The following is a 13,202-nucleotide window of genomic DNA, read 5'->3' as shown; positions in this document are numbered from 1 at the left end:
TCGATTGACATAAAAATCTAAAAAAATTTGGAATTAGCGGATGCCGCCTTTAAATGGCCTTATCTAATACGGATTTTATGGTAAGTAGAGTTTTCTCACCGTGACAATTGGACTCGACCAGATCGGGTAAAAATATGAAAAGTGATAAAAGTAAGGATAAAATCATTGGAATAGCTGGCAATCTAAAGATCTGCCACTCCCGAAAGATAAGTTATCTTTGTCGTTGCCAACTAACAAATCTGACTGGTATCAGAAGCTTATCACATTTCGTAAAGCCTGTCTGTGATTCGATTATCTTATTGTGATGGTGATGACGGCATAGATATAACACAAATTAGATGAAAATGATTTATGTAAAACAGTAAGCGGACGACGGTCAGTCGAATTGGCAATAAACCAGTTGAAACATTTTTTGTTTTGTTCTGGACAATCTCTCTGTTTTGGCATTTGCCGAAAATGGCGAAAAATGGAGGAAAATAAAAAAGAAAGAAGAATATATGAAAAATTATGTACATCATGGTTACAGATGAAAGAATTGGACGAATGAATGAGAAAGAATATCAAAATGAAGAAAATGCGTCAAAATTTACAAGCACCGGGAAGGGAAAGAGAGTGAAATTGTAACAAAACGAAAATGATAGAGATAGTGGAAATCTAGCAAATAAATAAACAGAATTTGGGAAGATCTAATCCAAATCGAATCCCAAAATTTCTTGAAGATCCTCCAGCATATCCATACTGTTAAAAACTTGGATATATCGGATTCCCAAAACAGCTGCACTTTCACAATTAATCTTTGAGTCATCCACATAGATCACTTCCTCTGGCTGTACATCTGCACAATCCAAAGCGATTTGATAAAATCTGGGGTCTGGTTTTTTGACGCCTTCTTTACATGACTCAATAACGAAGTCGAAATATTTCTCCATATTTGGAATCCTTCGTCCATTTCTTTTCTCATCGACGTGATAGGTATCCAACATCAGAATCGTCTTCACTCCTCTCTCACGAAGCTTCCGACAAGCCGTCAGGACTGCTTCTTCCTAGAAAAGGGGAATATTTGATGTGCGATTCGACTAGAACACTTACATAGACTGCTTCATGATCGTATTCCGTGGCGGAGAAGAACTTCAGTTTTTCTACTCGAGATCCGAACTGAAGCCATGGAAAATTAATTCTAAACTTCAATCCTAATAAGAACTCACTTTTCTGTTATACGCTGACAAGAAAAGACGGTCGAAATCTTTTGCAGTGTAAATTCCAGTGAGTAAATCTTCCTGAAATCCTTTTGGGAGAATCGCTGAGAGCTCCTTGCTCACTAACGTTGGAATAAGGGAGTTATCGAATAGTTGATTATCTTCTTCGATTTCTGGAAATAACTTTATTCCCAATTCGCTCTTCAATAATCAAAACTCACTTCTGTATACATGAACATTTCTCGATTGCATCCACATCACTTCTCCATAATCGAAAATGACAGCTTTAATTGGGTTCTCATCGTGATTGAGTGAGTCTGCATCAGAAGATGCCGACGATGGCGCCGTACTTGTGCTCATTATTCTGGAAGAAGTCCGCAAAAGTACGACTGCTGAATCAGTTGACATTTTTGATGAGAACACATATGATAAACAATAGTGAGAAGTAGTGAAAACGAGAGAGAAGAGGGAGGAGACAGGAGCGAAATGTTTACCCATACACTAATACGAAAATTTGAAAGTCAATCAAGTAGTCACACGTTTTTTTCAGCGCCAATTTTTCCAGACAAAACTACGCTCGTCATTCTGAAAATAGAGTGAGGTGAAACAATGAAACACACATTTTTCTGTGAGTAAGCGAACCGTATCAAAAAATTCGATCTACCTTTTTTCTTTTGAGAGGAAATGACAAAAACGGATCAAAAGAGAATGATGAGGCAAAGAAAAAAAAAGACCAATCGGGGCGTAAATCGTACTCATTCGTGTCGATATCAAATTAAAAAGAACGTATTGAATGGTCAAGGTGGTACATATAGTGTTCTTTGACAAAGACAAGCACATGGTCTTTTTTTCGTTTTTGAAGTGGCTATTTGAAAATTTGGGGGGAAAAGGAAGCACAGGGCAAAAGGCGGCAAGGTTGTTGAACTTTGAACAGTTGACTGAAGACACCCTAACACCCTAACAAGGTTTTCTTCTTCGGAAAAAATTCAAAAAAGTCACCTAACCTTGTAAAGTATAACTGAAAAATATTCCTGAAATAACCGAAGAATGGCAGCATGTGTCCTGAGGAAAAAAGAAGAGAATCGAACACGAGGTTACAGAGGGAAAGGACAATTCTCACAAGACTGTTCTACTTTTTTATTAAAATTCGATCTACAGTAAATAGTTTTAAAGAAGCACATTCTATTCATGCACTTTGAGCTCAATTATCTGGGTTCCTTCATAAGATATCGAAAATTGTCAACTGATAAAATTTTGGTGATATTATGAAAAACAATTTATCACCTGACAAATTTTTGATATCTTTTGAATGAACAGTTATAATTGAGCTCAACCGACAACTTATAGGATGAGCATCTATTCTAGCATATGCTCGAGGTTGACCCAAAAGTTCCATTTGTCATAAATCTTTCTAGACGTCGAAAAAGAAATTAACTCTCAAAATCGGAATTAATCAGTTATGACTGGACCAGGTCAGAGATTTTTGAAAATGGGAACGCTCAAAAAATAAACTTCAGGTTCAAAAAGTTGCGAGCCTTCGTCACCGTCAATGAAAATAAAAACGAAAATGCCTGCTGGCTTTTGACACCCATCACCCCATTTTTTTTTCTGCAAAGATCCGAAACAAACTATGCTCTCGATTCTAGTTGAAGGACGATTGAACCAATGGCACAGCTGCCTCGGAATGAGAGAACTTGGGATCACGTGAAGATGAAAAGAATAGGAACTGAAAAAGAGTAAAGAAGAAGAAACAGAAGATGGAAAAAAAGTCTTTTGTTGAAATATGCATGGAATATCGAGGAGGAAAGGACTAGTGGTAATAATTAGATGAGTATGCCTTCGAAGTTGGATTATTGAACTAAAAATCGAATGAAATATGTTGTTTCAGAGAACAAGTTATGGAAATTGGAATGTCATAATTCATGACGATTCGATGATCATATTTTGATCTATTGAAGACTCGTGCGGAGTGTTCCGGAAAAAAACATAACATAATATGAATGGAAAAATGGGAAAAAAGGAGAATTCTTGTCATTTCAATCATATTTTCTATTTTCCCCCATCTTGGCAACTTCTTCCATTATGGGAAAAAAGTTCATTTCTCACAGACCACTTGAAAAAAAGGTAATCGGATCAGTTCGCTCTTCTAGAATCCACTTTGGAACAGCTGACACTATCCAGAAAATTCTGAAAAAAATTTCAGAGAAAAATAAAAACATCGATTGCAACAAGAAAATTCGGGGTTTGAATTCATGTCATTAGTGCTCTCCTTCAAAGTAAAGGAAGTATTGGGACGCTTGACTCGCACCCACTTCTTTTTAATTTCCTTCTTTTCCTCCGGATTCGAAAATGATTCGATTCACTGGGGAATTCAAAACGAATTTCGACCGATAAAAAAAAGAGAGCCGCCCATTTGGCGAAATGAATTCAAGATAAAACAAGGAAAAAGAAAACCGATGGATGATGAGAGTAGTCTTTTTTTGTTTAAATGAGAACGCAAAGATCAAAGCCACCTGACACCTACATAGAAGACGTGACTTTCAGAAGAGTGCAAAATAATGGGTAGGAAACGGGAGGCAAATCAATTGTTATGCCTTTCATGTCGGAGATGTTTGTAAGTGCACGGAAGGAAAAAAATGAAAGCCGAAGGAAAGACATATTGTACCTCTAGAGACCGGCCATAAAAGACGGAGCTCCTTTTCCCCGAAAAGGAAAAGAGCCTTCTGGATCCGAAACCAGAGTTCAGTATAGATGTATCACTACCGGAAGATGTCGGAAATGGTGAAAAAAAGAAAGGGAGACGATGGAGGATATCCTGAGAATAAGAGAACCTCTTGAAAACCAAAGTAACATGTGATTAGGTAAAAGTTTGAGAGACACGCTTTTTGGATACTGAGGAATTACTTTTTTGAATGACTAACTACGGGAAAACTGATTGAGCGATTCAGGTGACATGGGAAACATTGAAAGGACAGTGGTGTTTTTCAACATGTTCGAAACAAAAATGTAAAAAAAAATATTTCAGAACAAACAATACCAGGGTTGTTTTGCAAAAACTCGATTTCTAGTAATAACTTGAAAGTATTACAATGGAATTGTAGAATTCGTAAAATTTTTGGCAGTTTAACCTAATTCGTAATTTAAATAATTGTTAAAAATAATTTAAATAATTGTTCATGAGATGACGCAGAAAAAAATCGGGTAAATCAAGAAAATTGAAAATAAATGCGGTAAATGTGAATGTATTTAGGTTACGGTAGTTGTCGTTGTGGGACCTTCGGCCACGACCAACGGCGTGTTTTTCCATAAATACCTCCGATTTTTCGTACCAGAAAAATAGCTCACCAAAATAGAGTTTTGCTTGAAACTTGACTTTTAAAAGGAAAACATATTTTACCAGCACCCTCGCCATCATTATTTTTCAAAGGAACAAAAAACGAGGAACAAAAGAGAGAGAGAGAAGTTCTGAAATGTGTTAATAATAGTGAGTTCCAGAAAAAACAAGTGGGAACACGTGTGGGCTCCGAGAGGAGAAAACCAGTGAGCAAATACTTGTGGTCTCGAGGAACGAACCACAATAAGCAACGAGAAAAAAATGAAACAAAACGGAAAAGAGTGGACGGATTTGGAGGAAAGGAAAAATAGAACAAGGACCGCTGCCTCACTTATCACGGAAAACAAAAAAAGAAAGAAGAAATGAGCGGGTATCATCACTCATCGGAATACTTCCGATTGCTCGTGGAAGAAGTTTCCTAAACGTTAGATGATTCTGGAATGAAAACAAGAGGTCGTCCAAGTTTTCTGAAATCTGATATCACTGAGATTTTGATTGCGAGGGAAAATCACATTTTTTTTAATATCGAGTTCTAACGAGAATGTCATTTTCTTCACTATAAGTTCCTCTTTTAAGATAGGGTTCGCATGAAAAGACACATTAAAGTAACAACCGTAATTCGCTTAATTCGAAAAAAAAAATGTTTTCAGGATTACTCGAGGAAAATGCGAACTTTTGCACTCTCCAAAGATTGCCGTAGAAAAATACAATGACTACAGTTTTTCTCGTTTTGAAAATCTGGTAATCGTAGGATTCGAAGTGCAGAACGTTTGTGAACGGTTAACTAGGTACAATTCGAGTTTTTTTTGTTGAAAAATCTTTAGTCTTGAACCGAATTTTGATCTCAATATAAACTTGAGCTGAAGACGTCATATAAAAGTTAGATCAGGAGTAGAGTAACGTGTCGACAGAGACTCGTGTCGATTGAAAGAAAAAATAATTGAAAAATCGTGTCGACACGAGTCGACACAGAGTCGACTATTGTCGATTCATGTCGACAAAAGTCGACAAAAATCGACAAATGTCGAGACGAGTCGACACGACACCGGCCTAACTTTATGATGGCCTAACTGTTGCAAATTGAATTTTCTAGGCCACCAAAGTTATGATCTGGAAATGGTCTATCATTATCCCGGTGTGATTTCTCGGCCGTTTACCATTGTGGCCTAGAAAACTCAACTTATAAAAGTTAGGCCACCATGTTAAAATGACCTGGAAAACACATTTGATGAAAATTATACTATTTATAGCATAGATGTCCGGAGTTCGGAATCCGTATTCCGGATACCGAGAATTTTTTCGTTCCGGATTCCTTATTCCGGACTCCGGAATATTACTTTTATTCCGGACTCCGGATTCCGTGAATTTTTTCTTTTTTTTTCGTATTCCGGAAAATTATTGCCATTCCGGATTCCGGATTCCGTATACCGTAAATTTTCATTTGTCCGTATTCCGGATTCCGAGAAAATTATTTTATTCCGGATTCCGTCACTCAAAAAAGTCATTCCGGACATCTATGATTTATAGGCATAAAAAGTTTCGCGTCCTAGAAAATTCATTTTGAGAAAATTAGGTAACCATATATTAGGTTGGCGGGAAAGTCTTTGTCACTCTGTTTGTTTAATCACTGTTCTCGTATATGGAGGCTGTGTATGATATCGACTCTAGTGAATAACAAGGTGATAAGAACCTTCCATATAAACAAGTCCCCATCTCCTTCCCTGCTCCTCATCTGTAATTGAAACGATATGTTTGTTCCCACTGCTATTCACATCAGACATGTTTTGATTTACCTCTTCCTATCTCACACCACGATGAAGGATTCGGAAACTTTCTTGAAGAATGTGTACAACACACATGCCCCTCACTACAATACTATTCGCAATTGGTTCCATCGTTTCGAAAAAGATGACTTCTCGCTCGATGAAAAGGATCGCTCTGGGAGACCCCGTGAGTTGGATTTGGACAAGCTGAAGCACGCATTGCAATCGGATCCATTTCAATCTAGCCGTGAACTAGCTGTCACATTCGGAGTTCACCATAGCACAGTCCTTGAAGGTTTGAAGTCTCTTGGAATGAGAAAACTTTTTGGTCGATTCATACCTCATCACCTGACTCAAGCCAACCTTGACCGCCGAGTCGACGATTCGATTACTCTTCTCACTCTCCACGCGGGCGATCGATGGCTGGACCGGCTAATAACCGGAGATGAGAAGTGGGTCTTCTACGATAATCACCACAGGAAATCCCAGTGGGTTGGAGAAGGAGAGAGCCACAGGATGTCCCAAAACCCGACCTTCATCCGAAAAAAGTTATGCTCTCTGTGTGGTGGGGAGTGGACGGCCCCATCTACTGGGAACTTCTGCCCGAGGGTAAAACAATAACTGGAGACCTCTACACTACTCAACTACGAAACCTCAAGAAAGCAGTCGACCGTTCGGCCCTGAAAGACAAGAAAGTGTACTATCAACATGATAACGCTCGCCCACATGTTTCGAAACAAGTGAAGCAGGAGCTGATGGGATATGGATGGAATGTTCTCCCTCACCCCCCGTATTCTCCTGATCTTGCTCCTTCCGACTATTGGTTATTTGGCGATATGACACGTGCCTTCGAAGGAAGAAGCTTCAATTCCCGTGGAGCGGTCGAAGCGGCACTCAAACAATACTTTGCCTCACGCCCGGCTGGATTCTACCGCAATGGAATCCATAAATTGAGGGAACGTTGGAGACATGTTGTTGATAATGATGGACAATATAATTAATTATTCGGTTATTTTTTCTTTGAGAAATAAACTATTGAAAAAGTGACAAAGACTTTCCCGCCAACCTAATAGTTAGGCCGGTGTCGTGTCGACTCGGCTCGACATTTGTCGACTTTTGTCGACACGAGATCGCTCTTGGTGAAGGTCGACACGATTTTTGTCGACTCCTTTAAAACGACATTTTGACTCAAAATCGATCGACAATCGTGTCGACACGTTACTCTAATCAGGAGCAAAAAGTTTTTGAAGAAATGACCAGAGAACAGGATTATATATTTGAGGAGATGGTCATCAGTTCAGATGCATTCCTAATTTTTTTTTTTGGGAAAAAAATGGAGAATGCGTCAGAAGTCATTGGAAGTGAATAAAAACAAATCAGATCAGATTACATTCAATTTTAGAACAATTCTCTAGTTTATTCTAGGAAAGCGGTAGGAGGATGAAAAAAAAACGAATATTCAGAACGCGCATTGTGAGGTAGGACACCTAATCTGTAAAAAGGATTATCTCTTTTTGGGGTGAATCGACAAAAGGCCTAAAAATAACGATGGAATTTCACAAAAAATGGATCAGGAAAAGGAAAGGAAGAAGAAGATGAGCCAATTTTTCCCTCTTTCGTTTTGCAAAAATAAAAACAAATGAAAACGTTATTGCGGTCTGAAACTGACAGAAGCTGAAAGAAAACTTCGTCAGGAGAGGGATTTTTTATTAGAAAAAGTCAATTGCGTAGGTGAGAAAAAATATGAAATGTGCCGAGAACGAGCACTTGCGGAAATTCAATAAAAGTGACGAGAGCGTCTAGAAGAGAATCAGTGGAAGAAATCGTAAACTTTGAACATCTGTGACAAGTGTTTTTAAAAAAGGAAATAAGTGGAAAAATATTTTTACAAGGATGGTCAGAGTTCTCTGATAGTGAGTTCCACTAGAAAAAAGACATTCACGAAACCAGAAATCGAAAGTAGAAGATCACCGTATACCTTGAGCCTTGAGTTCAATTCTCTGAATTTCTATAACAGATAACGAAAATCTGTCAACTGATAAAATGTTTGTCATGATATCATTAATAGTTTATCAGTTGACAAATTCTTGATATCTCTTGAAGAATTGGTATGAGTGAGCTTGAAGTGCAAGTATAGGATGACCTTCAATCAGAATGCTTACGGTAACTACATAGAAAACGGATAATGCGAATCTTCGGTACTGATTGTGAATATTCCTTCAAAAACAAAGAACGCCCTATTGAAGATTATTTTTTCGTCAAATCCGAAAAACGATAAAATTCGGTTGGGCTCAAATTATCTCAAAATACGGATAAACCGGTTGTTTGGAAAATTCAAAATGATATAATCCGAATGACACCTCTACGAGACATATCAACATCTCCAAGATATTCCATGAATTTCGTTGTGAACCAAAATAGTGAAAATTTTTAAATCAAGAAAACCGACAAAACGAAAAACTTTCTTTTTCTCTTTTTCCACGACGGAAGGTCGTAATCAATAAATAAATAAATAAATAAAAACTGGCTAGAAATGTTTGAAACCAAAGGAGACAATCTGATTGAATGTGTGTTTACATTGAATTTTCTTCATTGAGCCGGAACTGAAAACATTGGCAGAACAATCGAAGAATCGAGAAGAAAAAAAGAAAATGAAATGAAAAACAGATTCTCGCGACGGAAGTTTTCTTTCTAACACTTTCCAGAAAAAATTTTAAAAAAAAGATGTAGGCGATGATTTCCTGTCTTATTTAAAGATGTCTCTAATCCAATCTTCTGGAGATTTCCTCTTCTGATGTTATCAAGTTTTCACAGAAGATTCAGGAAAAGGGTTGAAAATATTTCAGATAACGTGAACGAACATCAGTGGAATGATTAAGTGATTCCAGGAGTTATATGCATACCTATGAGGATCAGAATAAATTAGTGTAGACTAGTATATCAAAATCGTTCTTTTCAAATGGATAACTGATGAAGTATGTACTCGAGAAACGAGTACTACTTTGTAGTTATTCTTCAAGCTCAGAACGATTTTGGACGTGACGTCACTGTTCTTTGCTCTTTTGTATCCCATGCAACAGTAAGAATGCAATAATGTGCTCTTACAGATATTGCTTTTCATATGACTCACTTTCCCCCTTTCTTCTTTATCTTCCCACATCACTTTAATGTTAACTCCTCCCACTTTATTGTACTATATAAGCCCTCCGGGATTCTTATCTTTGTGTGTGGGTTCATATCCCAATAAACCATATAATCCAAAATAAAGTATGAGGAAAATCAAAAATAGAAAAGTCAAGTGCGCCATTAGCTGATTAAAAAAATCGAACGCAGATGATTAGTTAAATATGTCCAAATCATTATACAGTACTGGCCAAAAAGGTATTCGCAAACGATTTTTTGAGAGTAACTTTGCTGAAACTTAAGGGATCGATCTGAAAATTTTACTGTGCATGTCGTACACGGTGACGACAAATTGCGTACAAGGAAATTGCATCATTTTCAGAAATTTTTTGTTTTTTTTCAATTTTTTCAATTTTTTCGTTTTTTCACTTTTTTCATATTTTTATATTTTTGGATATTATGGTTTCTAAGAATGTGGTTTTGGCTCCTATGTATTTAAAACTGTTTACAGACATGGCCAGACCCCTCGGAAAAAAAAAACATCTCTCAGGACATCCGTAAAGCCATCGTCATCGGCTTCAGAAGTGGATGTTCCAAGGACCTCTTGGCGCAGCAGTTCAATGTTACTAAACGTGCCATCGAGAAGATCTTGAAGCAGTTTCGGGATGAGGTAATATTCGAAAATAGTATAGTTATGGAAAAAATGTTTAGGGAGCCTTGGTGGAGCGAAAATCGCCTGGAAGACCGCGTATCACGTCGAAGAACATGGATCGGAACATCGTCCGAGCTTCAAGAGAGGATCCCCAGAGGAGTTCTACGGACATTCAGATGGTCGTGAAGACTCCAAATGAAGTCACACCATCCCTGAGAACCGTCAGAAGACGTCTTCAAGATGCTGGACTCCATGGACGACGGCCAGCTAAGAAACCATCGATCAGCAAGAAGAACAGAATCGCCCGCGTAGCATGGGCCAGAGCTCATCTCCACTGGGGACGTCAGGATTGGGCTAATCACGTGTTCAGCGACGAATCCTAGTTCAATCTGTTCGGTACTGACGGTATCAAGTGGATTCGCCGTCCGGTTGGATGTCGGTTCGATCCCAGCTACCAGCTCCAAACCGTCAAGCATGGAGGTGGATCGGTGATGGTCTGGGGCTGCTTCTCTGGGACTTCAATCGGCCCGCTGAGAAGAATTACGGGCATCATGGATCGCTTTGTGTATGAAGACATCTTGGAGAACACAATGAGACCCTGGGCACGGTCTACTGTGGGCCGGGCGTTCGTTTTCCAACAGAATAACGACCCGAAGCACACCTCGAAGCACATCAAGGAGTGGTTCCGACGCCGCCACGTGGATCTTCTGTACTGGCCAAGTCAATCTCCGGACTTGAATCCGATCGAACACCTCTGGGAGCATGTCGAGAGACAGCTTAGAGGGATCCGTGCCTCGAATGCCAACCAGAAGTTCGACCAACTCCAAGATGTCTGGCAGGCCATCCCGATGTCTGTCATCGACACTTTTCTCGACTCGATGCCAAGAAGATGTCAGGCGGTAATCGACGCCAAAGGCTTCCCAACGAAGTACTAAAGCTATTTTATTCATTTTCTATTGTTATTTTTCGTTTACCGGTCTATCCTAGATCTCAGAAGTCAAAGTTCCATTTACCGGGTTTTTGCAATTTTCATGAATTTTTCGATTTTTTTTCCATTTTTTGAAATTTTGACTATTCTTGTTGTTGAATCAGTTTCTTTTACCGTTTTAAACTTTGTCTTAAAATATCAGATTGATCCGGGAAGTTTCAGAAAAGTTATGCTCGAAAAACTATTTGCGAATACCTTTTTGGCCAGTACTGTATAAGCGTTAGAGGAAAACAAAAATTCAAAAAGTTAGAAAAAAAAATCATATGTATCTGGATATCAACTGTCGAGGATGTGTTTCAGAATTTCACTCTGTAATTTGGAAGCTAACCACCATTACAGAAAGTACTCAATCATAACATATTACAGAAGTTTCTCCACCACTCGAGTATCAAGATTCAATTTGAATGGATCCTTTTTAATTTCATTAATGACCCGGAAAAGTATATTTAACAACACTATTTTTTTGCAAGTAAACTACAGCCGTAGGCTTATCCAATACCAGTATCGTATTTCGTCTACCAACGACTGAGTTAACCTGCGTTGGATGACAGAGTAATTTTCTAGAAAGTTGTTTTCTTTTTGGATTTTTGTTGTTGTAGTGCAAGCCTTTGCCCTGGCAGTCTAATGTTTTTTCATCCCTTGTTCAAAAGAAGACCATCCCATTTTTTCCGGACTCATGCTCTTTCCAATCTCTCTGGATCATTTCATTCAGTCTGGAATCAAATGCCCTTTCAAAAAATATGATATAAGACGGTTGAAATGTGAAAATTTTTTCGCATGTATAGAAACAGCTCGAATTGATGATTTCATGTACCATGTAGCCTTTATTTCAGTTTCACCAGATATCTGAATTTTCTGTACAAAAATTATGAATATTCCAGAAATTAGTCAAAGTTATAGAAAATGTTTATTTGATGGATCTGAAAATAATCTTGAACAAAAAAATAGGTGGACAAATTGAAATTGGACAGTGTAGTAGTAGTTTTCTCAAATCCAGGTGACAACCAATCTTCCTGCACTTTGAACTCCTTGTTGCTCTGTGCCTTCTTTTCTTCTACAGGTACAGAATCGGTTTATCTCCCGATTTTGTACTTTTTTAAAGGAAAAAGTGGTTACGCCAAATTCAAGTATTATTTGAATTGTACCACGAGGCACAAAATCAGTAGGCAAACCAATTCTGTATCTAGTGAAACAATTCAAATTTTCTCTGATTTCACGTGTCTTTTTGTGAATTTTGAAACATTACTCATGAAATCCGATTTTGAACCAATTTTTTGATCGACACTAACTTTCTACAATACGCTTATTTGGGTGAGAGTGATATCTGAAATTTAGGATATTTTGAGGCTAATCCGACGTTAACAGTAAGTATATACCCGACCCGAATTCTTTCTCATTTTTTGATGGTACTTATTGTTAACATCGGATTTACTGTTGGATAGCGGATTGGTCTCACCCAAATAAGCGTATTGTGGAAAGTTAGTGTCGATCAAAAAATTGGTTCAAAATCGGATTTCATGAGTAATGTTTCAAAATCCACAAAAAGACACGTGAAATCAGAGAAAATTTGAATTGATTCACTAGGTACAGAATCGGTTTGCCTACTGATTTTGTGCCTCGTGGTACAATTCAAATAATACTTGAATTTGGCGTGACCACTTTTTCCTTTAAAAAAGTACAAAATCGGGAGACAAACCGATTCTGTACCTGTAGAGGAAAAGAAGGCACAGAGCAACGAAAAGTTCAAAATGCAGGAAGATTGGTTGTCACCTGGATTTGAGAATACTACTACTACACTGTCCAATTTCAATTTGTCCACCTATTTTTTTGTTCAAGATTATTTTCAGATCCATCAAATAAACGTTTTCTATAACTTTGACTAATTTCTGGAATATTCATACAGAAAATTTCTGAATAATAAAAAGGCAAGACGAAACTGGACGAAATTTGTCGAAAGACAAACTTTTCGAAAAACTTTTGTTTTTTCTATTAACTCTGTTCTTTTTGTACATAAAATTTGAGAAATTCCGGTTTTCAGAAATGAGAAAAAATTCTTCTAATTTCTAACGTCTTATATGATAACTTGACTAACGTTTCCCACACTAAACCCTCCTTGATCACTGAATATCTTATACTGATCACGGCA

At 37.8% G+C, this 13,202-nt stretch overlaps 1 protein-coding gene across 1 annotated transcript; it reads right to left on the bottom strand.

The window, feature by feature from the left end:
• Positions 1-686: 686 nt before the first annotated feature.
• Positions 687-1,556, bottom strand: CBG09298 (the record flags this gene model as incomplete). Its single annotated transcript, XM_002636800.1, has 4 exons — positions 687-1,043; positions 1,090-1,155; positions 1,206-1,369; positions 1,418-1,556. The coding sequence occupies 4 exons, from the start codon at positions 1,554-1,556 to the stop codon at positions 687-689; spliced, it is 726 nt and encodes a 241-aa protein (XP_002636846.1).
• Between the last annotated feature and the right edge of the window lie 11,646 nt (positions 1,557-13,202).

The sequence above is a fragment of the Caenorhabditis briggsae genome (genome assembly GCF_000004555.2).
Source record: "Caenorhabditis briggsae complete genome, chrV, whole genome shotgun sequence".
NCBI classification, from domain to species: domain Eukaryota; kingdom Metazoa; phylum Nematoda; class Chromadorea; order Rhabditida; family Rhabditidae; genus Caenorhabditis; species Caenorhabditis briggsae.
This window is presented reverse-complemented; position numbering and strand designations above follow the sequence as displayed.